This window comes from Antechinus flavipes, chromosome 3 (assembly GCF_016432865.1).
Source record: "Antechinus flavipes isolate AdamAnt ecotype Samford, QLD, Australia chromosome 3, AdamAnt_v2, whole genome shotgun sequence".
Classification (NCBI taxonomy): Eukaryota; Metazoa; Chordata; class Mammalia; order Dasyuromorphia; family Dasyuridae; genus Antechinus; species Antechinus flavipes.
Window position 1 is genome coordinate 593,547,536 of NC_067400.1, and position 26,357 is coordinate 593,573,892.

Consider the following 26,357-nt stretch of genomic DNA (forward strand, 5'->3'; position numbering starts at 1 on the left):
ACTGTGCAGGGTAGAAGTGAATCTGACAGAATGTCTGAGCTAGAGAGGATCTACTGAAATGGAAGCTGGGATTGACAGGCTGGAGCTGAGAACATAAATGTCAGTGCTGAAAAGGACTTTAAAACACAAAATGCCAGCATTGGAAGAGAGCTCAGAACATAGAAAGTTAGAGCTGGGAGGCCTTGGAACACAGAATGTTAGCCCTGGGAGAGAGCTTAGCATCACTGGAAAGGATCTCAGAACATAAAATGTCAGAGCTGGAAGAGACTTTGATTTGGGGATCCTTGGGAGGACCCAAGCCCCTTCAGATGATCCATGAGGTCAAAATATCTTTCATAATAATACTAAAGCATTTTAATGTCCAATAGCTAAATAAGTATAACCCATATAAACAAAAGCTTTTGGAAGAAGCAAGAGGTCCTCAATAATTTTTGAGAATGTAAAGGGGTCCTGAGCCTAAAAAATGGAGAACAGTTGCCGTATAAGTATGGAATATCAGAGCTGGGAGAAGCTGTGGAACATAGAATGTCAGATCTAGAAGGAACCTTAGAACATGCAATATCACTCTTGGGAGGGGATTTAGAACCTAAAATATCAGATCTTGAGAGGCCCTTAAAATAGGGAACGTCAGATCTGGAAGGGGTCTTAGAATGCAGAATGTCAGACTTTGGAGAGGACTTTGAACAGCAGGTGTTAGAATTAAGTTCACTTGCCTGGCTGTACTGAGGAGGAAATAATGACTGCAAAGAAATGCTTGGATAAGGACCAGCAATTTTCCATCTCATCGGAGGTTTGAGCTGAAGGAAATGGGTTTTGACTTTAACAAGAACTATTTAATAAAAATGAGGAAGAATGACTTAAGAATAAAGAGTGGAAAAGGCTACTAAGGGAAATTGCTTAATTCTCTATCCTGTGAAATATTTCAGAAGAATAATCCTTTAGATTGGCATGGGGATTTAATTATAATTGTCCAAACATCCTGAGACATACTAGCTCATTAAAATTCTCACCACTTCCCCAAACTGGTCCTTAGGGAGGATGTGTATCATATTATTGTTTCTTAGATGGTTAGAGACGTTAACTTCATAGTCATAAAGGCAGAAAATTTACAGCTTGAATGAACAACTCTCAATCTCTCCCTCAAGTAGGCAGCCGCCAGTAGTGCTTAGGGATAGTCTGGCCTGGAGGCAGATGGGCTGAAAGTCCCCTCAAAAGAACTCTGAGTCTTCAGGCCAACAAATGCCCAGGACTTGGTGCAAGAAATCCCTATATTATGCTGAAGAGAGCAATTTTCTGGTTCCCATGCTATACCACATTTTGGAGAGAAGCATCAGCTTAGAGCTAGTGAGCCTCTTCAAAGAGATGGCTCCAGCATCGCCTTACCACCCAGACCCAGCTCCCCACTGGCCCCTACTTCTTTCTGCCACCATGACTTACTGGAAAGGGTGGCTCTGTTGGTTTCCTGGCCCTCCTCCCTCTTTACAATCCTCTGCAGGGGAAATCAAGCCTGAGTTTAGGCCAGAGTCCTGAACAATCTCCACTGGATTCTCAAACAGAAAAAGGAGGAAGTAGGTAGAGAGTAGCTTGACTCCTCCGGGAAGAGGAAACAATGGATGGAAGATTCTGGGATATCCAATTCTCCATGTACTCACTGTGGACAAGGTGACAGGACAGGTGGGGTGTTCAGAAGATTGGGCTTTGGAGTCAGAAGGACACGAGTTCAAGTTCTCCCTTTAAAACATATTCACCATATGATTTCTAACCAGTCATCTAAGCTATCATGGCCCCAGTCAATTCTCTATCAATAAATCTTGTCAAGAAGCATTTATTAAACAGCTCCTATGTGGCTGACATAGAGCTAGGCACTGGAGACATAAATACAAAAGGTAATCAGCTCCTGCCTTCAACGAGCTTATAATCCCTTGAGGAGAAAATAGACATCCATGTAATAAGAGCTGACACTCTAAAATCTGCAAAATGCTTGACAAATATTATCTCATCTGATCCTTAATATATCCCTGGGAGCTAAGTGCTATTTTTATCATCCCTGTTTCACAGATGAGGAAACAGAGGCAAACAAGGTGAATGAGTTGCCAAAGATCACACAGCTTGTAAGGTCTGAAGCCATATTGAGATCCTCTGGACTTCAGGTCCAGCTATCTATCCACTGTACCATCCAATGGCCTTTGCATAAGTATAGTGAAAACAAATACAACATAAAGGAAGGCAGAGGGGGAGAAGGCAATGACCAATGTCCTTCCTAAAATGGGGTGGTTAGAATAAACAGGATATTCACCTCCTTGGTCTTGGCCATAAGATTTCTCTATTAAATACAACTGAGGCGCATGTAAGCCTTCTCACTGGTTCTATCAGAGACTGCAGATGCATAGCAAGCCTTTGGTCCAAGAAAGTCCTGTTCTTTTTCAGACAAACTGATATCAAGCCCTACTTTCTTCAGATTGTATTTGTGAATTTTTAAAGCAAGTATAAGGCTTTATATGTATCCCCATTAAGTGTCAATTTATTAACTTAGTCTATCAATATCTTTTTGGAAGCTTATCATTCAGTGGTCATCATCTCCTTTTCCTCCTTTTTCTCCTCTTCCTTTTCCTTCTTTTCCTTCTCTTCCTCCTCTTCTTCCTCTTCCTCCTCCTCCTTTTCTACCTTCTCCTTGTTCTCCTTTTCTTTCATTTTTTCCATTCCCTCCTCCTTTGTTTAAAAAGTTTTTATAATTTTTATTTTCCCCAGTTACATGTAAAAGCAACATTTTTGAGGTTATACAGGTACATTCATTTTTTTAACATATTTTTTAGGAATCATGTTGAGAGAGAAAAATCAGAACAAAAGGGAAAACAGAGAGAGAGAGAGAGAGAGAGAGAGAGAGAGAGAGAACAGATGAAAAATAAAAAAAGGTGAACATAGCATGTGCTGATTTATATTCAGTCTTCACAGTTTTCTGGATGTGGATGATGTTTTCTAAACAAAGTTTATCAGGATTACCTTGGATCACTGAGCCACTGAGAAGAACCAAGTCTGTCATCACACAGTCTTGTGCTGGAGACCATGTTTTCTTGGTACTGCTCATTCCTCCTCCTTTTTCTCTTCTTCCTCCTCTCCTCCTTTTCTTCCACTTTGTTTTCCTTATTTTTCTCCTCTTCCTTATCTTTCTTCTCTTTTTCCTTCTTCTTCTTCTCTTCTTTTTCCTCTTCTACCTTCTCCTCCTCCTTCTATTTCTCTACCTTTTCCTCCTCCTCTTCCTCCTTTTTTCTCTTTTTCCTTCTCCTTTTTCCTTTTCTTCACCTTCTCCTCCTTTTTCTCTTTTTCCTCTTTCTCCTTTCCCCTTCCTCTTCCTTCTCCTTTTCGACCTTCTCCTCCTATTCTTACTGCTTTTCAACCTCTTTTCTTTTTTTCTCTCTTTTCTCCTCTTTTTTCTCCTCTTCTTCCTCCTCCTCCTCCTTTTTCCTTTTCTTCCTCCTCCCTATCATCCTTCTTTTTCTCCTCCTCCTCCTTCTTCTTCCCCTTCCCCTTCCTTCTCTTTTTCTACCTTCTCCACTTCCTCCTACTGCTTCTCTACCTTCTCTTTTTTCTCCTCATCCTTTTCCTTTTCTTCCCCCTCCTCTTCCTCCTCCTTCTTTTTCTCCTTCCTCCTTCTTTTCCTTCTCTTCTTCTCCTTATTCTTCCTCTTCTTCTTTTTTTAGAGAAGTTGACTAATTTGCCCAAAATAACATAGCTAATAATAACAAGGCTGGATTCAACTTTGTTTATACTCTATGAACTGCTATGCCTTTTCTGGAGGGAGCCCCAGATGCTCGTTTGGTCATCACCTGCCTGCTACTGGCAGTCAACAATACGGATTTCCTGCCTCCATTGAACAAAGCTGTGTCAGTATTCTAAAGAAAGTAGCACACTAATTCTTGAGAACTTTGATCAATACAGTGACCAATCCTGACTTCAGAAAACTGATGATGAAACCTGCCTCCTGCATCTGACCAGTGAGGTGGTGGACTAAGGTGGGGAATGGAGCATGCACTGTTAAGCGTGGTCAACGTGTGGTTTATTTAAGCTATTTCTTTGCTATAAGAGAAGGTTCTGTCAGGTCAGGAGAGAGAGAATTATTGGGAAATAATGATGATGTTAAAACCACCAAAACCTTCTGCTGGATGTCAGAGGTAAAAGGTCAAGTGTTTCCCACACATACAGTCCCAGAGTCTACGCCCTTTCCCTCCGACTCCACTTCAAGCATTCAGTATGCTGTGTTCTTTCTCCCCTCCCCTAAGTACACACACCTCATGAAATGCTCGCTCTCTGACACTACCTTTAGGAGGAGGTGTCAGAAGAAATTTTAGAGAATATAATATCAGAGGTAAAAGAGCCATGGAGACATAGGATGTTAGAGTGAGGACAGAGAACCTCAGTGGTGAAAGGGAACTTAGAGCACAACATGAGAGCTGGGAGGGGACTTAGAGACTGTCTTGTCTCAAACCCTCATTTTACAGATATGAAAGGAAGTTGCCCATGGATCTTCAATTTATAAGTAGTAGAGTCTAGGATTTGAACCCAAGCCTCCTGGTTGAGTGCTTTTTTCACTCTGCCTTTGTTTCTCTTTCTCCTCCTCTTAGTTGATTCTCTTAGAGTGAATGAAAGACTTGAGTTGCTGAATAAATTTTCTACCCCCATATGGTGAGGGGATAACATCTGGAGCAAGAAGATTCAGCTACCCAGAAACCTAAGGATTCCCAAGAAAGAGAAGCCATGGTTCCTGACTCTACAGAAGCCTTTCTAGACTCCTCTTAATTCTAGTGTCCTCCTTCTCTCAATTAGTTCCTATTTATCCTATATAGAGCTTATTTGTATATATTTATGTAGATGTTGTCTTCCCTATTAGATTGTAAACTCCTTGAGGGCAGGGAGTATCCTCAGCATTTAGTGCAGTGCCTGGCACATAGTAGGTGCTTAATAAATGTTTATTGACTGAATCCCTGCCATCCCTACACCACCAGTCCTGTTGAATATTACATATCTCATGAGGTTAGATAACCTGGCTGCAGAAAATACAAAGATTAGGGCTAAAAAATAGGTCAATAACTGCCCAGTAGCAAATGAACCTCTGTTAGTGATGAGCCTGAAGCTGAATGGGGCAATCAGGGAAGACTTCTTTCAGAATATGGCCAACTTTGGGGGAAAGACCTCTAAAAAGATCTCAGAGACGTGTCTTTCTGAGCTGATATCCTCCGACCCACCCCACCCCCTTCTCTACCTGAGGATGCCCACAATGATCAATCTGACATTCATCTGAACCACAGAACCCACCGATGCTCACTCAGCCCCCAGCTTCCCCTCCCAGCTCCCTGGGTGTGAGCTGAGACCCGGCAGCCTGTCAGCTGTGGGCTTCCGGCCAGGTCACATGTGGGGTTCATTCTGAGTCACTGACAGTACACGGCCAAGTCACGGTCTTGAGGGTTGGGGATGGGCAGGAAACGTGCATTCAGCAGGATGTGTGTACCCCCTTGCGCGTGGATGTAGGGGTCTTTAATGATCAAGGGGAAGACTCGTCTCCAATCTCTGCCAACCTGGCAAAGTAGACAAACTTGAGGCTGAGAAAGTAGACGGAGAAATAAATACTCCAGTAAAAAAAATAAAAGGGAGAAAGAGACTTTCTGTCTCTCCTGTGGCAAAAATATCACACCATTTCCTAAAAGTAAATAGAATGCTAAGGTCATAAATTGAGAGATGGATGGGCCCTCTGAAACCCCAGAGGTCTAACTTCTCAAACTGCAAGAGCACCTAAGTATCCCAAGTCACGCCAAAGAGGTCATTGTAAAGCGTTGTATAACTTTGTGTGATTTATCATTCTTCCGTAGCCTGACACTTGCCCAGCTCCTCTATGTGAAAGTGCTGGAGGGAGCTGGACAATGGGATCACAGATCTGGAAAAGGTAGGGACCTTAGAGACCATCTAGGTCAGCCCTTTAATTTACAGATAAGGAAACTGAGGAACCAGTCAATCAAAATACAGCTATTTTTAAGTGTTTTAATCCTTTATGAGATAAAGAAAAATTTCAAAATAAGCCTGCAAGGAGCTTACATTTTATTGGAGGAGACAACATGTTGGTGTATACAAGACACAGAGTAGATGCAAGGTAATTTTAGGGGAGAAGGCAGCAGCAGGGGCCCTCAAGGGACCCTCAAGATGATCCTATTTGAGCTGAATCTTAAAAGAAGGTAAAATTCGAAGTAACTTCCATAAGAAGACACAGGTAGTCAGTGTTAAATGTGGAACCCTGGGCCTGTAACTCTAGAGCTAGTGATCTTTTCATTGTACCACAATCCCTCCCATAGGGACAACTAGGTGGCTCAATGGATAGAGCACCAGGTCTGGAGAAAGAAAGACTTGAATTCAACTCCATCTCGAAGACCAGCTACATAATTCCAGTCAAGTCACTTAACCCTGTTTACCTCAGTTTGCTCATCTGTAAAATGAGATGGAGAAGAAAATGGCCAACGACTCCAGTATTTCATCCAAGAAAACCCCGAAGGAGAGTTGGACAAGTCTCTGTCAGGACAGGTCAGGTGTCTACAACCTCCTAAGTGACCTCCAGCAGCTCACATCCATTTCTCTACCTCTGAATGTTATCTTCCAGCATGACCAGGGCCCTTCTGGGAGATTCTTACAAGGTGGGAAAACACTACACTAGATGTTGCTTCCTAACCTGGGAGTTAGCCAGCCCCCAGCCCCTAACCTCAGCCCCAATTCCCTGAAGTAAAGAATACTCAGATCATCATTAATTCAATTTAACTTAATAAAAAATACTCTATCAACTTTGTCTCAGAGATGCCAGACATCAAACTAAAATCTGGTGTTAAAACAGGCTCTGCCTTCAATGAGCTTAAATTTTATTGGGGTGGAAGTGATTATAAATAAGTGATATATTTGGAGGAGATAGATGGAAGTCTCAATGAGAAAGACAATTGTGAGGCAGGGGGACACCCAGAAAGATGGGATTTGAGCTGAGTCTGAAAGGAAGCTTTAGACTTTTAGTCTAAAGGAGTTCTAAAAGAATGAGCCAGAAAGCATTCCAGACATGGAAGACTGTGCTCAACAACAAAAATAATAAACATTTATTAAGCACCTACTAAATTCCTGTCACCAAGCTAAGTGCAAAAGCTACAAATCAAGGCAAAAATGTGGTCTCTGCCTTCAGGGAGCATACATTCTAATGCAAACAAGTGGCCTGAAAAGATACCTTTATTGGGATTGGGAACAAATGTGTTGTTATATGAGTTATATATAACATATATATGTTAAATAAGTTATTATAGAGAACTCCCAGATAAGGAAACGAACTCTGCTAATATAAATTGCCACTTTCTCTGTATCCTATATTTTTCTGGAAGAGGTCCATGAAGAACCTGACATCAGGGAGGTGATGCCATAACAAGCAAGTGATTTGGATTTAAGGGAGGGAGGGCTGTGCACGGTCACCTGCCTCACTTTCCCCTCTAGAGCGATCTGGATCCAGTGGCTAGATATAGATCAGGATGACTGGAGATGGCCCAATATTTTTAGAGAGTTAATTGAGTCACCAAGAAAGTGACTTGCCCAGTGTCAGAGGTCAGCCTTGAATCCCAGCCTTCTTAGCTTTGAGATCATGTCTCCATCTGCCACACCATAAAGCCTCCTAACTACTGGCATATATATCTGCAAAGAGTTCAGTAGCTTGGCCCTTTAAAAAACCTTGAATTTGCACCTCCCTGGAGATCTGGGAGTGACTCAAGGAAATACCTCCGGCAGGCTGGCTGCCTCGGATTAGGAAGTCTCTCCTGGAGCCAACTTATCCCAAAGGCAGGCCCTTCCCCCTCACTGAGAGGAGGCAGTCCTGGGTTCCTGGCAGAAGACGTGGGCACCACAGTAAACAGTCATGTCAGGAATCACGGCCAGAAAGGAGGCCATGCCGGCTGCCCCAGAGATAGAGAAAACATCCTCTTACTCAAGAGTGACTCCTAAGAATCCTAAAATAACAAGACCACCCATCTCTTTCTCCTCAGATTTTAAGAGATTTGGGGCAAGTCCTCATTCTAGTCCCTTCTCAATAAATATTGAGTCTGTAAACAAATATCCAATCCCCAGTTCAATAAAGATTGTAAATATGTCTCCCAATAGGCTACATTAGTGTCTAACATCTGAATAGCTTCCCACAATGGGAAACTAGGATCTTTCTCAGATTCTAGTCTTGGAAGGAGCATCAGGGACCACCTATCAATTAATCAACTTAACGAGTGTCTATTATGTATTAGTTATTGGATTAGAAGGTGGAAAATAAAGATAAAAAAAATGAAATAGTCCCTGCAAAGAGCTTCCATGCTACACCTAGTTCTGAGAGTCACCATGATATATATGAATAATGGGTGAATGAATGAATAATGAACAAAGCAATACCCTAGGGAGTCCTGGGAGACTTGGGTAGGTGAATCCCACCTCATATGCTTACTGTGTGACCTTAAGTAAGACATTTAGTCTCTTACTGTCAGTTTGCCCATATATAAAATGGGTATGATGATAATGGTGATAACAGTAATTACGGCACTGGGTTGTTGTGAGGATCAAACAAGAAAATGTATGTAAAAACTCTGCAAACCCTAAAGCCTGAAACAAGCCTCAGTTCCATTATTAGGGCTTCTTTTGTCAACCAATGGTCTTCCAGCCAGTGAAGATATTTCCACTTTGGGACATTTAGGAACTTTTCCCCTCCTCTGACGTCAAGCCTTAATCTGCCTCATCCAGCTTCTACTTAGTACTCTGATTTGTGTCCTGTGGGGCCAAAAAGAATAAGTCTATTTCCCCAGCTCTCTTGGCCCCACCCAAGAGTCTTCTCCAAAGTCAACACCTCCACTTCCTTAAACCAGTAGCTTCCTCTTTGAAGTTCTTCACAACCCCAGTAGCCCTTTTAGGGAGACTCTCTAATTCGTCAACATTCTTCCAAAAATGTAGCCCCCCTCCCCCCCCAAATGAACATCATATGCCAGTTGCAGTCTGACAGTGGCCTCTGTGATTCCTGTGGCCTGGCTGGCCTGGCCAGATCCCTACAGTCAAGTTCCTTATCGCCATTTATGCCACAAAAGCTAGGTTCATCATCTGACTATTTTGTGTTAGCTCCCATCCAAAGTTTTATACCAAGGGCCTCATAATCTAAACACAAACACACACACACAATCCCCCAATTCCCTGGAATAAAGAACACTCAGACCATCATTAGTTCAATTTCACTTACCTAAAAATAATCAGAATTTTGTTTAGAAGATAAAATATATACATCTAAAAAGATAAAGGCAACTAAGTGGCTCAGTGAATATAGGACTGGGTCTGGAGTCAGGAAGCTAAATTCAAATCCAGTCTCAGATGCTCTCTAGCTGTGTCATCCTGGGCAAATCACCTCAACTCTATCTGCAGCAGTTTCCTCAACTGTATAAAAAAAAAGAAAAAAAAAAAAAAAGCAGCTCCGTTCCAGAGTTATTGTCAGGATCAAATGAGATAATATTTGTAAATATTATCTAGCACATAGTGCTAGCATAGAGCACAGGTGCTCAACAAATGCTTCTTTTGTTGTTCTTTTAAAAGATCACACAGGAACTATAGGTTTCAATTTCTTTATCTGCAAAATAATTTTGCAGGAATAGATCATTTCTAGCCTTCCTTTCAGTTCTGATCTTTTGTCCCAAGACCCCTTCCACTTCTAGAGTTCTCCCTCTCTCTCTCTTGATCTCGAGCTCTCGGTCTATTGATCTCTCTCCCTCTTATAAACACACAATACCCAGGTATTCTAAGAAAGAGGAAGAATATTCATGTAGGTCAAAGGAAATACATGTCTTGAAGAGCAAAGCGAAGTGGGCTTTGAAGGCGCCAGGTGTTGTCTGTGAAGTGCGGAGCACCCCGGAACAGATGCGAGATGAAAGGGGCTGCCTCCCCTCAGTCAGAAAGAAACCAACCGTCGGGGAGGAGCAGTCAGCTGGAGAAAACATATCCCTCGAAATCCAGGCCAGACTTAGGGACTTGGGAGGGAGCCGGGAGAGAAGAGAAGGCTCCGAATTTCAGCTCTGGCACCCCCCCCCCCACCCTCCACCCCACTCCCACCCCCCGCCTCAAACTCCAGGTCCAGGTGATGCAAGTTCCCCTACATGGTAGAGTTCCGACCTTATGGGCAGACAGACAGGTCTTGGAGCTTGGCGAGCTTTTGTCGGCCTCAGCTCCCGTTGGGAGGCTTTTCAAAATTTATCGAACTTCCCTCAAAACGGTCTTGGGAAGGAGGGAGTACATGAATTATTCTCAATAGCATCAGCCCCATTTAATAGATGAGGAAATCAAAGCCCAGAAATCAGCCCCATTTAATAGATGAGGAAACCAAGGCCCAGAAACTTTAAGGACTTGTCCGTCAGCGCGAGGAGCACCAGCGTCAGCGAGGGGATTCATACCCACGCTTTCCGGACTCCGGCACAGTCAGAGCTTTGGAAAGGCGTAGAATCTAGTGCTCGCTCAGCCCCCGCGGTCACACTGAGACGACACCATCTCGGGGCGCCCCCGGCTCGGCCAGACCAGATTTTCCCGCCCCGCGGTTGAGCCCCAAGAAGATCTCCTAGGTGGGGCAGGGATTGGGGGGGGGGTGGGGCTGATTTACGATCTGAGGCCAGCAGTTGCTCCAGATGCTAATCCCCGGAAGCCACGTCTAAGCGGCTGCACTTGGAAAAGGCTTCCAGGGATGCTGAAGTCCCCCAGCAGCTCCTGCCTGGGGGCGCCTGTATGTAGCATTAAAGAACCCCTTCATCTTACGGATGAGGACTCGTAACAGCTCCTAAGTAGCAGAGCTGGGATTCAGCTGAGATCCCCTCACCGCAGATCCAGGGCTCTTACCTCTACAGAGGAGAGAGAGGGGCTGGGAGCGCAGGGCAGAGGAGGAGGAGGCTCGGGGCTGACTCGGAGGGGCGCACGGTTTCTATCTATTTGAACTATGAAGGGAAGAGAAGGAAAAGTCGCGGCAGAAGAAGGAATGAACTGCAGCCACCTACCTCGACGGGCACAGCATCCCCCAATGCCCAGAGCAGAAATCCTACGGCGAGAGTAATCCAGGTGGGGACGGCGGCTGGCTCCATTCCGGTGTCCCCGGAGGAACGGGGCGGAGCACGGCAAGGTAAGGAGGCGGCTTCCCCAGCGGTCGGGGCTAGGAAGGGCCGCCCTGAGCTGCTCCTTGGACAGAAAGCGAAAGCTTCAGCCGGGACCAGAGCCTGCAGGCACCCACACCGGGCGGGAGAGTTCGGCGTTCCAGGGGCGGTGCAAGCGCGCAGCCCCGCCCGGAAAGCTAGAATCAGTCCGCGGGCACTCCCCTCTCCTCCTCCGCCGGACACTCTCCTCCTCCTCCTCTTCCTGGCCCTCCCCTCTTTCGGAACCTAGACTAAGTGTTCTCCAAAAGATCTCCGCCCCTTGCCAGCATGTGAGTGGCGAGGGGACCCACTGCGAGAGGACGTTGGGAGTGTTAGAATTCTAAAACAGCCGGAACCCGGGAGTCCGGGTGTCCCTTCCTCCCTTCACCGCCTTCCTTGACCCTTCCCTTGTCACCCAGGTCCCAGAATTGGCGCGTCTCTAGGACCTAGAGGATCTGCCTTGTCTGAATGAGTAGAATCTGCCCGCAGTCAGAGGGAGATAAAGAGACCAAGGTCCTGCCATTTAGATATGCATGGACAGGGACTTCCCCTTTCCATATTTTTAATTTTTATTTGCAAAACACACGCATAGATTCCTTATCTTCAGAATGAGGGCGATATTAGCTACTGCATAATGGCTGTAAGCATGATATCAAAGAGGGCTTGCCCTAGAGAAGTGTCAGAAAAGCCGAATATGGAAGGAAAGGAGCTGAGCCGAATTTTCAGCAGTTGGCAGACATTTTCATGACATTTTCAACAGGTAGATTCACATCAGGGAGCTTTGCTTCTACCCTTGGAACTTTGGGCAAGCAGACATTATCATGACATTTTCAACAGGTAGATTCACATCAGGGCACAAACTTTGCTTCCACCCTTGCAACTTTGGGCAAACAGACATTTTCATGACATTTTCAATAGGTAGATTCACATCAGGATGCTTTGCTTCTACCCTTGTGACTTTGGGCAAGCAACTAGTAATGTCAACCTAGGTCATTTCCTATTCTCAAAAATTCTCATAACATCTAACTAGCTCTTCAAGAGAGGTGGAAACCAGGACTTCCACTAATACAGAAAAAAAACAAAACAAAACAAAACAACCAACTGGTAAGATTGAGCTGGCAAGAAAACTGATGATTAGGGAGAAAACATTTTTGAAAGAACTTCACTAAAAGTGTGAATATACTTGAAAGTAATGAGGCCCCCAGATTACTGTTTCATACAATAACAGAATTTAAAGGAAGGAACTTGGGTTGCTGTATAAACTAACCAATACTTGAAAAGAATTTCCTTGAAGAAGGGTCATCTGTCCTGTCTGAAGACAGACAGAGTCTGTCATCTCTCCCAGATGGCTCATTCAATTTTGGGATAGCTCTAATATATTCTATATGAAGGAGTTGACTTTTTACCAAGTAGAAAACAACCTGTCCACAATGATGGTGGTGGTGATGTGGATACATTCACATCACGGTGTTGGGAACCCATATTTGGAGGTTGCTAAATGCTTTAGATATACCGTGTTTCCCCAATAATAGGACACTGTCTTATTTTTTTGGACAGAAAAACACCAGAGGGCTTATTTTCAGGGGAGGGCTTATTTTAATGAACATTGACAGCAATTTTAATAAACAGATAAATGTGAACAAAAAAAAGTACCTTTATTCAATAATGATCATGTCATCTTCTTCAACAACATCGTCATAAGTGTCCATACCCTGAATTCCATCCTGGATGTCTTGCGCCTCTATTTCCTTCAGAAGAAGTGGACCCAATCTGTCATGTCCAGCAATATAGCTCTCTTTAAATGAACACGTCTTGTCCAGGTAACCTGCTCGTAGTGCCTTGGCGACACAGCTGTCAGTCATTTTATCCCATGACTTCTTCACCCAAGTCACGACTTCTTGCAGACAGGGCTTCACAAAGTTTCCACGCTGATTTCTTTCCATTCTATTTTCAATGTAGTCATTGACTTCCATGCGCAAATGGTCCTTGAATGGCTTGTTTATTGCAATATCAAGGGTCTGGAGATAGGCAGTCATTCCTGCAGGAATCATTACTTGATCTATTCTTCTCTCTGCAAGAAAGTTCTTCATTTCTTTAGCGTGGTGAGTGCTGGCTGAATCCCAGATTATCAGACCTCTTTGGTTACCTCGTATAACAAGTGGCAGCATTAAATCAACCCACTTTCTTATAACGGCTTGTGTACACCAGGCTTTTTCGGTTTCAAGAACGTAAATGCCTGATACACGTTCAATCTTGTCTTTCTTGCCCTTACTGATGAGTAGAGGTGTGGCTTTCTTTCCATCCAAACAAATTGCCAAAACACAGGTGACCCGTGCAGGCAGAATAATAAAATTATGACCATCAGTCCTTCTTTTCACTCCATCATGCCCCTCAATAATGTTTTAACCCCATCATGCTCCCTGAGTGCTCCTTCTATCCTCCATGATGCCCCCTGAGTTCTTCTTTTATCCTCCATCATGCCCCTTTTATCCTCCCTCATGCCCCCTCACTCCCTCTTACATACCGGGTTTTTATGTTGTCCTGCCTCAGCTCTCCTCCGCGGCACTGCTCTCAATGGCACCAGCAAGCAAATCACTGGAGAAGAACAGGATATTGCGCTCACTGCTGCAGCTCTAATTGGATGCAGCTCGGAGCGCGGCGTGCGTTTCACCCGGGCGGGAGAGGGGGGGACGGTGCATACAGAGGGTACCATAATGTAGCGTGTAGAGCAGGGGATCACTTTCACTACAGTAGCAATCTCAATAGGGCTCATTTTCGGGGGGGCTTATTTTAGAGGAATCTTACACAGTAAGGGGAGGGCTTATTTTCGGGATAGTTCTTATAATCGGGGAAACACGGTACAATTACCAGAAATTCCAGTGATTCCTAATTTTCTCCTGGATCAAATATAATATCCTCTGTTTGGCTTTTTAGAAGAGCTTCATAAACTGTCCCCTTTCTCCTGAATTCCTACATCTTATACCCCCCATCACATATCCCTCAATTCACTGACCTTGTTCTATCTCTTAATTCCCACTTTTCCAGGCATTCCTCCATCATTCCTGATTTTCTTGGTTCCCTTCAAGGTTTGGTTAGAATTCCAAATTGGTTATTGGTTCTTTTTGGGATGAAAAATTGGAAACAGATGCCTATCAATTGCGGCATGGCTGAAATTGTTACAAGATGTGAATTTTATTTTAGAGGAAGCTGAAGAAGCTTTTTGATCCCAGGGGTAGCATGATCAGACCCAGGCAATAGGTATAATGAACTTGGCATTGGTATGGAAAGTAGATTGGAAAAGAGAGAGGTCAGAGATCAGGATTCTGCCATCTTTCCTCCTATAAGTCAGTCCAGTGTCAGACAAAGTCTTCCTTCGAGGGTTCCCTAGGTAAAGGATCAGAAAGTGTTGGGTGTTTCAGCTCCTGGGTCCCTTTTAAGCCTATCAGGGAATGCTTAAGTCACATTCAGTCTATGCACTCACCAGTATCCATCCGCCCTTTCCATAGACTTTTTTTGGAAATGAGCAGTGTGTGTGTGTGTGTGTGTGTGTGTGTGTGTGTGTGTGTGTGCACGCACACATTGTGTATATTGTAGAATACATGTATGTGTGTGTGCGTGCATTGTGTTGTGTGCATACATGTGAGTGTTTGCTTAGTTCTTTACTCAACCCAATTCTGCTCTGTGAGGATCACTTACTGACTCACGCTCCAAAATAATGGGAAGAGACAGACGTATGAACCAGAGCCTGATGATAATCTCTTCCTCTGCCTCTCTCCTTCCCCTTCCCCTTCCAGTAACTGACCAGAGTTGGGGACTTTGAATGAGTGAGAGACTGTACATGTGGGAAGGCGGGTGAGGAAGGTTTTTCATGGACTGAAGCAACTTGGGGAAAAAGAACTTCGGTCCAAGCTTCTGACATCTACTGCTAGGAAACTCTGGGTAAATTATGGGATCCTAGATCTAGAGTTGGAAAGAACCTTAGATGTTACCTAGTCCAACTTCCACATTTTACGGATGAAGAAACTGAGGTCCACAGAGGTGATGTGACCAGCGTCTCAATTCCAAATCCAGAATCTTTCCATCATACCAAACTGCCTCTGTGAACCTCAGTTTCTTTATCTGTAAAATGGAGAAAATATTACCAGCACTTTCTATGTCACAGGGTAATTTTGAGGAGGGGACTCCATCAAGAATGACAGAAATATGTGTTATTAATCTGTAGCATGGTAAAACGGAAAGGCCCCTGGTTCTGAAGTCAATAGACACTGCCTCAAGTCCCACCTTTAACATTACCTATGTGCCTCAGTTTCCTCATCTAGCCTAACTGATATGTGAGGCCTCTTCCAGCCATGATCCTGGGATCTTTTGGGACCATATTAATTCCTGATGATCCAAGACCATGTCTTCCTGTTTGCTCTCCAGTGAAGCTGACAAATAATTGGTTCTCATTCTTTGTGGAAGAATTCTTCGGGCATGAACCTATATAATTATTAACTAGGTTTCCTGGCTTTGTTCAGAGGGAAATTTGTCACTATTGATTGATTTCTAGTCTCACCCCGGCTCCTCTCCTAAAAGCATCTAGGTATAATAAATACTGGGCCGGGGAGCAGTAGGCCTTGAGTTCAAATCCAACCTCAGACATTTTAGAAATCAAGTAAACTATTTAACCCTTATCTGTCCCAGTTTGATCAATTATAAAAGGGGATAATAATAGCTGTTGTGAGAATCAAATGAGAGAATATTTAAATGCTTTGTAAACTTTAAAATACCAGCTTGATGAATGCCTCTGAACCACTTAAAAAGTCCCCTGTCCCTATGTGGTTAGCTTGCCAGGACCAGTTACTGAGTATCTATCAATTGGTGGGCCAAAGTTTCTCCAAGGCCTTGTTTTTGTTGTTGTATCCTCTGACCTCTTATTCCTTCCATCATGCACAGAATCAGTGTCTGAGCTGGTAGAGAACTTGGAGTGTTTCCCCCAGGTTTTACCATACCAGCTCAACTCAAAACAATCTTGAATGGTTCCCCAGTGTCTCTAAGAAACAACAGAAACTCTCTGCTTGAAGGCCCTGGCTTCCACGCGTTGGCTTCTTCCTTAATATTTCCCCTTCCCATACGCTTGCTTACAAGCAAACTACCCTGGTCGTTATTCCCCATCCATGATGACTTCTGAGGTTCTGTCCTGACCTATAGCTACAGTCCCATGGAAAACAAGGTGGATATTCTACCTCCCACTTCCTGTAGCTGAAATGTGTGCCCTCACTTCCAGATCATGGCATCCCTAGGTTCCATCAAAGCACAGTTCACGAGATTGCATGAGACTTTTCCATGATCCTTCTTCTACCCAAGTTGTTAATGTTTTCTCCCTTTTGAAATTACATTGTGTTTGTAAGGAGTATCGGTATAGGTCGATGTGTCCTCCCTTGAAAAGAGTCTTGGGAACCCGTTTGCACAATTATTGGTGGAGGGCTTAGAGAGACCATGGTATACTAAGGGACAGACACCCAGTCACTGGTTCAGGTCAGTTGACCACATAGGGAGAAGGGGACTTTTTAAGTGGCTATAGAACCATTCATCAAAGACTACAAATCAGAGTAGCCATCTTTCCTCTTTCATTCTTCTTCTTGGATTTCTTAGATTCCACTGAAGGAGTCCACTGAGACAATGTGCTCTAAGGCAGTGGTTCTCAAACTTTTGTTTTCAGTATCTTTATCCTATTAAAAATTATTGAGGATCTCTCCAAAGTGTTTTTGTTTATCTGGATTATATTTATAGACATTTACCATATTGGAAATAAAAACTATTTTTGAATTTGTAGACCTTCTAAAAGGGTTTCAGAGATCCCCAGGATTCTCTAGGCCCGTGGCCCAGATGCGGCATCTGAGGACATTTATCCCCCTCACTCAGGGCTGTGAAGTTTCTTTATTTAAAGGCCCACAAAACAAAGTTTTTGTTTTTACTATAGTCCGGCCCGCCAACAGTCTGAGGGACAGTGAACTGGCCCCCTATTTAAAAAGTTTGAGGACCCCTGCTCTAGACCATACTTTGAGAACCACTCCTCTATGGAGAGGGATTCTGGGCAATTCCACCTGAGGTCAATATGTGATCTGTTTGAGTATTTGCTTTTTTCTTTCTAGGTGAAGGAATCAGAGACTCTGACCTTGTGAGTTTCAGAAGATCGGGAGAGCAGCATTCTACCATCCAATCTTTGCGACCATCCCAGCATTGAGGAACAAGGAATGACCTTTGGGACCCATCCTGGCAGTAGCTGAGACAAGGATGTATGCAACAGTCATGCTGTATTTGGAAGTGAACTTGGTGGGACACATCTGCTGTGCCATTCCACCTCTCAATCTGGATTTAAGGACAAAAATTAAACAGTTCCTGCCCTCAAGGAGACTACACTTAACAGAAAGGGAATCCTTTCAACCATATCAAGCAATGGTCAGTTAGCTTTCGACTCAACAGCTTTCAGTGAGGAGAGATAAGAAGGCATCTCCCTTCCTTCTTTGCAAAGATGGGCAATTATGGGCATGTAATACAGCATATTATGTCAAGACTTTTTTATTATGTTGGTTAGTTATGATGAACTATTGTAAAGCACTTAGCACAGTGCTTTAATAATAATAATATGTTATATATTAATAGATAATATCTATTATAATAAATATTACATAAATATATAAATGGCATATATTATTTTATATATAAATAAATTGTTGTATAAATGTTATATATTATTACTGTTATTATCCCTCTTTTGAATCCTTTGTTATAAAGGATAACTTTTTCAAAGGAGAAGGTGGAATGGAGAATGACATAGGTCATATAAAATTTAAGTTATCAATGAAATTTTTTAAAGAGAGGACACAAAGAAAAGTGAAACAAATCTCTGCCTTCAAGAAGCTTATATTCTTTCAGAGGAGACATAGGTAATATCATTGTGCACAGAGAGCCAGGACCAGAGTCAGGAAGACTCATCTTCCCAAATTCAAATCTGGCCTCAAACACTTACTAGCTATGTGAGCCTGGTCAAATCACTTCACCCTGTTTGCCTCAGTTTCCTCATCTGTAAATTGAACTGGGGGAGGAAATGAAAAACCACTCCAGATCTTTGCCAAGAAAACCTCAAATAGAGTCACAAAGAGCAGGATGCAACTGAAAACAACTGAACAACGAACAAAATATGTGCAATATATGTTTGTATGTATGCATATACATACATAGATATTTATATAAATGTAAAAACAAAACAAATCAAAGATGTCTAGGTAGAAAGTAGAGAGCAATGGTTCTTTAAGGTTGCACACTGCTTTGTATTACTAAGGTACTTCCCCAAATTTTGAAACACTCTTTGAATGTCAGCTGAGAAGCAGCAAGAAGTAGTTGATAGAGACTGCCTGGGGACCAAGGAGATCTGACTTCAAATCCTATCACATCTTGTGTGTCTGCAAATAGCTTCTCAGCACTCTGGGCAATTTTCTAACATTATAAATTACAGACAAGATGGCAATCTGCATTGATAGAGTTTTCCCACCTACAAGTTCCTCATATCATTAAAATCACAGGTCCAATTCCTCTCCCTATCCTTCTATAAATTGATCCTCATAAACAATCTTACAGGCTTTGTTTGGCGATTCCAGCAAGGAGGATGCTAACATTGTTCCAGATTGATATAAAAAAGTATACATACCCCCACACATCCTGAAATGTATGTTAGTTAAAAACCAAGGTAGAGTGAAACAAATTGATTGAGGTTCTCAAATCCAGCATTCTTTTCATGGCTCATAGCATCTCCAAGGAGGATGGTACAATGGAGAGTGCTGGATTGGGAATGAAAGAACCTGCGTTTGAATCTTCTCCCTTCTGTCAGTTATCTGTGTGGTCTGAGATAAGTCACGGAGCCTCTCACCCTCATTTTCCTCATCTGCAACATAAGAGGGGGGTCGGCTTCTGAGCTTCCTTCCAATTAGAAATCTATGGTCTTCTGCTCTCTCGAGGAGGCCCTTTTCATTCTGGGAAAGAGTTCATTGTTAAGAAAAAATTCCTGCCATTAAGACAATTCCACCCATTCCTCCTGGGCCTGCCTGCTGGGATTATGAACCTAGACCAGGATAATGGTGTTGCCATTCCCAGAAACCAGGAAAATCCAGAGAATTTTCCTTCTTCAGGGAAAGGGGACCCTTTTAGCCCTCTTTCCACATGACAAAAATAACTAATGTCCTCCTCTTCTTCCTGCATCTTGTACAGTCTCCTCTGAAGAATGCTAATGAGAGCAGAGACTTCCTCTCCTAGGGGCACATCTCTAAAGCTGAAAGAATGTTTAGAGATCAGCTAGTCTAACCCTTTCCTTTCAGAGGAAATAAGCGAGACACAAAAAAGTCATAATTTGTCCATTATCACATGGGTGGCAAATAGCTGAGCTGCTAGAATTTAAGCCCAGGTTTGCTGTTAGAGTTGACATTGGGAAGTCACTGGGATACTAGAAATGGAAGTGATATGACAGAGGGTATAAATCAGTTCCCCTTCTCAATTGACCAGTGATAGAATTTGATCTCCACTATACTCCTCAGGGTTACCTAGGGCAAGGGAATATTATTCCCATTTCAGAGATGAGCAAACTGAGGCACAGGAAAGTGATGTGAGTTGGAGTCAGCCAGAATGGATCAAACCCAAATGTCTCTAAATATTATTTCAATAATATAATCTTCCTGGGGACCTAAATGGGATAGGGGAAGCTGCCTTTTTTTCTCTCACCTCCCCACCCTTTTTGGTGCTAATCAGTAGCGATTCAAGTTTGATCACTTAAATGGAAGATGTAAAAGAGCAAGAGTACAAAAACTTTCTCCCAAAATTTTGGAGGACACACTTTCCCTTATCCCACATAGGTCTCTGGGAAGAGTGGAAGATGCAGTACAGGGAAATGTCTTTACACCAATCTGAACTACTCAATTCAAGCAATCTTGTACTTGATCAATTTTCCATTATTGATAGACTGAGGCCATTAATAATAGCTAACATTTACAGGATACTTTAAAATTTGCAAAGTGATTTATGTATATTATCTCATTTTAGCTTTACAACAATCCTTGGAGGAAGGTGCTATGATTGCCCACATTTTACAGAAGAGGAAACTGAGGTATGATTTGGAATTTTTTTTCACTTAAGAGGAAATCTGTTTTCTCTCCCATCCACCTCACTTTGGAAAAAAGACACATTTCATTGAGCACATTAGCCCATCCCCTCTCCGTCAGAAGGTGATTCATCTGCCACGATCTGTTCTCTGAAAGTATGGTTGATCATTATATTGCTCAAAATTCTTAAGTTTTTCAAACTATCCATTTTTACAATGTTGTTGTTATAGTAAAAGTTGTTCTCCCATTTCTGTATCATTTCAGATCTTTCCAGGTTTTACTGAGACCATCCCGTCATTTCTTATGGTACAATTGTATTCCCTTACATTAGTATCTCATAATTTGTTCAGCCATTCTCCATTTGCTGGGTATTCCCTTGAGAGCTGCTCTACAAGAATAAGTGATGATGAACTCAAGATTATGTGACTTCCTGGCTTCCTTGACTGTCATTGAATCTCAGATAAATTCTGTCCTTTTATAAGAAGCCTTTTTAAAAATTCTGGTACCTTTTCTCTCTTCATTGTTTCTTATATATCCTATACATAGCTTGTTTCTACATATTTGTTTGTTTGTTGGCTCTCCTGTTACACTGTTACACTAATTTGAGAACAAAAACTGTCTTTTTCCTTTCTTTATATCTTAGCAAAATATCTGGAATATGGAAGGCATTCAATAAGTATTTATTGACAAACTAGTAAATGCTTCTTGGATTGTTTGCTGAATTCAGTGGAAGAGAAAGGCAAGACAGACACGAGTAAGATAGAAATCTAAGAGCTTGGAGATACAAAGACAAAAATTGAAGACGATTCCTCAGAGACTATCTCATTGAAACCTTTTATTTTATAGCTACGGAACCAAGAAGCAGAAACGGAAAGATCGCACCCTGCCCCAGTTCACACTGTGAGTTCATAGCAGAGCTCTATCATGATTCATAACTCAGAGGCCCAGCCCAAATGTCTGGCCTCCATATCACCCTGAAAGGATAGTCCATGTTATCTTAAGTCACGGGGAGGTCAGTGAAGAGAGTCATCAATATTGTCTCCTAAAAGATCGGGAAAGAGGTGTGTCAAAAGTCAGAATAAAAGCGCTAAAGAGAGATAGCGTGATAAGGAAGTAGAAAAATAATGTAGACTACTTTTTAAAACTTTGATGATAAAAAGGAATGTAAGAGTGTAATGTATAGCAGGTCTGGAAAAACTTTCTTTTTTAAAAAAAATAAGTTTTTTTATTTTCAAAATATAAGCAAAGATAGTTTTCAACATTCACCCCGAAAAACCTTGTGTTCTAGTTTTTTCTCCCTCCCTTCCCTCCATCCCCTCCCCTAGATAGCTAATAATTCAAAATAGGTTAAATATGTATTATTGAGAAGTTTTATTTAGGATAGTGAATGCCATAGGATTAATCAGTATAATATCATAGATTTGAGCTAGAGGGAATCTTAAAGGCCAATGAGCCCAAACCTCTCATATTACAGAAGTGGAAACTGAGGCACAAAGGAATTAAGTTACACATCCAGAGTTACACAACTAGTATTTGAGGTAGGATTTGAATGCAGGTCTTCTTGAATTAAGTTCAACTCTACCTACTATTCCTCATGAGTTATTGGTACTAAGTAACATTGGACAAATAGCTTAGTACAGTCCAGATACATGAAATAGATCTCATTCAGAGTCTTTAACCCTACTTGAATCTTGTCATTTTTCTCAGGGCATAAAGTATTTTTTGAAAATGGTCCAATTCTTTTTTCCCTAATAATATTTTATTTTTCCAATTACATGTAAAGATAGTTTTCAACATTCATTTTTGTAAGATATTAAGTTCTAATTTTTCCCTTTCTCTTTTACTTCTTCTTCCCAAGATAGCAAGCTTTCTGATATAAATTATACATTTATAATTATTTTAAATATGTTTCCATGTTAGTTATGTCTTGAAAGAAAAATTGGAACAAAAGGGGAAAAATTGTGAGGAAAAAAAGCAAGCAAATAAAAGAGTAAAAATGTGCTTTGATCCCTATTTAGTCTCCATATTTTTCTCTCTGGATATGGATGGCATTTTCCATCCAAAGTCTGTTGGAATTGTCTTGGACTGTTGTATTTGCTGAGAAGAGCTAAGTCATAGTTGATCATCACTAATCTTGCTGTTACTGTGTACAGTGTTCTCTCGGTTCTGCTCACTTTACTCAGCATCAGTTCATGTAAGTCTTTTCAGGCTTTTTTTTTTTAAATCCTAATTTCTTATAGAAGAATAATATTCCATTACATTGAATTCGTAATTGACTTTCTTTAATTTACGGCCTCCTTGGCTACCCCCTATTTAGGTGGATTTAGAGCTGGTTGAATGGCTAGACCCAAAGAATAATCACTAATGGTCCAAAATCAACATAAAAAATCTCTGGTGGAGAGCTTAAGAGGAGTGTGCATAGAGTTATGATAATAAACATTTTATGGATGATTTGGAAAAAAAGCACAGTAAACAGGTTTGTCAAATTTCCAGATAACTTAAAGCTTGGAAAAATAGCCAACACATTGAATAGTAGAGTCGAGATCAACCTTAGGGAGAATGTGATAGCTATCTTCAGAAATCTGAAAAACTGACGTGTGGAAAAAGAAATAGATTCATTTTACTCATCCCCAGAAAGCAGAACCAGAAGCAACAGTAGCAAAGAGGTAGGTTTAGGCTGAATGTCAGCAAAGTCCTTCTCAGCAATTACAACTACTCCCAAATGTAGTGATTGTTCTTGAAAGATAGTAAGTTCCTCATCCTTAGAAATATGGTCACCCAGCTAGAAAGTGTTAAGTATCTGAGGTCAGATTTGAACTCAGGTCCCCCCACCTTCAGGGCTGGTGCTCCATCCACTGCACCAGAGAGATTTAAAAAACCTCTGTCACAAATCAATGCAGCAATCAATTAGCAAGCACTTACTAAATGTCTACGAAGTATGACTCTCCAGGAATGACAAGAGAGGGATACAGGGGATGCTCTGATGTTGTAAGAAACAGAAAATAGCAATACATTATTGGCAGATACTTTGGAAGTTAAAAGGATAAAAGTGAAACAATACTCAGGATATTTCTCCCAATTCCTGCTCCCCTTCCTCCAATCACCCCAGTAGAATGGAAACTACATGAGGGCAGAGACCGATTCATTTTTGTCTCTGGACCCCTTGATGGCCACCAGGGTATTACATGGTAGGCACTTATCAAAGGAATGAAGCAAGCTAATAAAGCAGCCCCTGCCAGAAGATGTAGCCAGTGTTGCCGAGAAGCCAGCAGCCCTCCCTCTTCCTTTCTTCAGCTCAAGAATATTCACAGGGCAGGCTCCTATGGACTCGCTGAAGCTACGGGTATTTCCTGAGCAACAGATGTGATCATTTTCACAGAAAAACAGGGTACTAAGTGCAACGGCCCTATCCTGCCCACAGCCTTAGTGTGACTTGCCTGATGCTCGCTGCTATTTCCTGACCACAATTCTTCACAAGGTGGAGAAACCTCCTCTGCCACAGGAAGCTGCCCCTACAGGGCCATAGAAATTCTGCCTCCTCCTTCTTCTTGTTAATATGAAATGTCTTATAGAGGGGTTTCTTTTTCAGGACAATAGGATTAGAGCTGGAAGAGGTCCTAGAGGTCAATGAATCCAATCTCCCATTTTACAGCTGGGGAAACTGATGCTCAAGGTCATATAGCCAATATGTAGCTGAAGCAGAATTCAAATCACAGTTCTCTGCCCTTTCCACTGCATCAATGTGTCTGAACTGAAGTCCTTTCCAATTCTGAAAGTATAGGATTCTGGGATCCAGTGTGTAGCAAATCCAACAAACCTTTAAAACAATAACAAGTTAATATTCTTCCTTGATCACCTAGATTAAATGATTATCTGAGATAGATCGATGGGCAGTTCTGGGATGATTTGAGAACTAGTTCTTCAGATGGATCATCTTGGAGAAGTCCTTTCTCACCATTCTAAGCCTCAGTTTTGCTACTTGCAAAGTGACTATCTCTTCTGTTGGGAGGATAAGATGGTCCCCACTGTCAAAGTCCAAGCATTTTGGAATTTCACAGCTGGGGGAAGAAGAAAGTGACCATCTAGCCTTGCGCATCCCCTTTATACCATATCTGACAAGTAGCCACCCAACCTCCAATGATAGGAAAGTCAGTCTCTCTTGAAGAAGTCCAACCCTCATCTGGACAGCTCTTTTCAATTATAATAAATATAATATTATATTGGAATGTGAGGGCGAGAAATCATCTTCATTTTTGTCTTGTATCATCAAGCCCTGGTTCTGCACATATTAAGTCCTTAATAAATTGCTTCTCCTAGTCATTAGTTCATGTTCGAATCCCTCTTCTGCAGGATAACCTTCTAAATATCAGAAGAAAGTTTTCATATCCCTCTCAATTATCACCTGGAGCTGAAAGCCAAAAGATCGGCTTTGCTAGTTCAATCCTGTTAACTGACAGATGAGGAAACTGAGGACCAGGGGCACATCTAGATTTTTAATTTTTAAACTTAACTTTTAAAATATTATGGACTTGATAAACATGAAATTGTATTTATTTCCATCTATAAAGAACACAGTATCTTTATTATGTACAGATTTTAAAAAAGGTATATATTAAACCCATTAGTGTCAACATTGATCTGTTTGTGTTCCTTTCTGTTTGCTTTTGTAAATGTGTATGTAAACATACATACATACATACATACATACATACATACATATATATATGTATAGGAAATGCTGGTCTTTTGTTTTTATATTTCTTATATTTATGTATATGTGTGTATAAAACGTAGTTTCATTGACCATCTTTTTTTTTTTCTTTTTCTTTTTGCTTCTCTATCACTCTTCAACCACTTCCTTCCACAACCCTTCCCTCACCTCCACCCCCAATCACTACTGAATAAAAGCTTAAAAAAAAAATAACAATGGGGCAGTTAGATGATGCAGTGGATAGAATGTCAGCCCTGAAGTCAGGAGGACCTGAGCTCAAATCCAGCCTCAGACACTTAACCCTTCCTAGCTGTGTGACCCTGGGCAAGTTACTCAACCCCAATTGCCTCAGCAAAAAAAAAAAAGCAAAAAAAAATTAACAAATAAGTCTAATCAAGCAAAACAAATTCACACTTTGGCCCCATCTCAAAAGGTGAGAAGCCTGGCCTTTCCTCATTCTTCTGAAGTGGTGCTTCCTCCTTGGTTGCTCAGTTTTTAAGACTTTATAAGTTGCTAGAGTGACTTTTCTAGTGTCATAGAGGGACTGTCAGAAGCAGACCCCAGAACTTGTAATTCCAGAGGCAGAGCTTTTTCCCCACTCCAGAGAGAAATTCTCAGAATGCATTCTTCTCTCAGCATCCTCCTTGGTGAAAAGATGGACTAAATCGCTAAGCCTACAAACTATGATTTTCAGGAAAAAGAAAATTGGTCAACTTCCTCCTATAACCAACTGTTAGGTGACATTTGACCCCAGTCTAGTTCATTACCTTGTTATAAATGAACTTTCTCTTAACTGTATAACCTTTATAGGAACAATACAAACCTCTGGCTCCTGGAAGTCAACAACAATTAACTCTCTTTCCTCCCTCTTCCCCTCTTCTCCTACAATTGATTAAATGACCATTCCTCATCCCACTTTGGACTCAAAACTTGGATAATTCCAGATGCTATTGTTCTAGCACTTGAGCCAATCAAATGTACTAGAGTAATTTGACTTATTTTTTTTTGGAAAGTTTATACTGATTAGTAAAAGTTTGCAGGTCTGAAATGATAAATAATAATTCTGTCCTCACATCTACCTCTTAAATATCTTTGTTTTCTTCAAAACTCTGTTCAATCCAAGTTTATGGCCATATATTTGTGTATTAATTGAAATTTTTAGCCATAGATCAACTAGAGACATAATAGAAAACTTCATATAAAGTATTAATAAGTAGCCTATTGAGTGTTGTTATTCCTTTGATATTTTAATAAAGATTCTCTTTAAAGTATTTCTCATTCTGAAAAATACAATTTGAAGCTACATGCTAACTAAACTCTGATAGG

The 26,357-nt window shown here is 41.6% G+C and overlaps 1 protein-coding gene across 2 annotated transcripts in view; it reads right to left on the reverse strand.

Annotated features, from left to right (window-relative positions):
- Positions 1-11,779, reverse strand: part of TNFRSF1B (TNF receptor superfamily member 1B) — a 52,366-nt gene extending 40,587 nt beyond the window's left edge. The window contains exon 1 of one of the 2 annotated variants that reach the window (XM_051988523.1): positions 11,058-11,779. In XM_051988523.1, coding sequence (XP_051844483.1) covers positions 11,058-11,141 — 84 coding nt within the window. In that variant the 5' untranslated portion in view covers positions 11,142-11,779. Of the gene's footprint in view, positions 1-3,000; positions 5,798-11,057 lie in introns of those variants that run through there. The other variant, XM_051988525.1, reaches the window with a different exon arrangement.
- Positions 11,780-26,357: the final 14,578 nt, after the last annotated feature.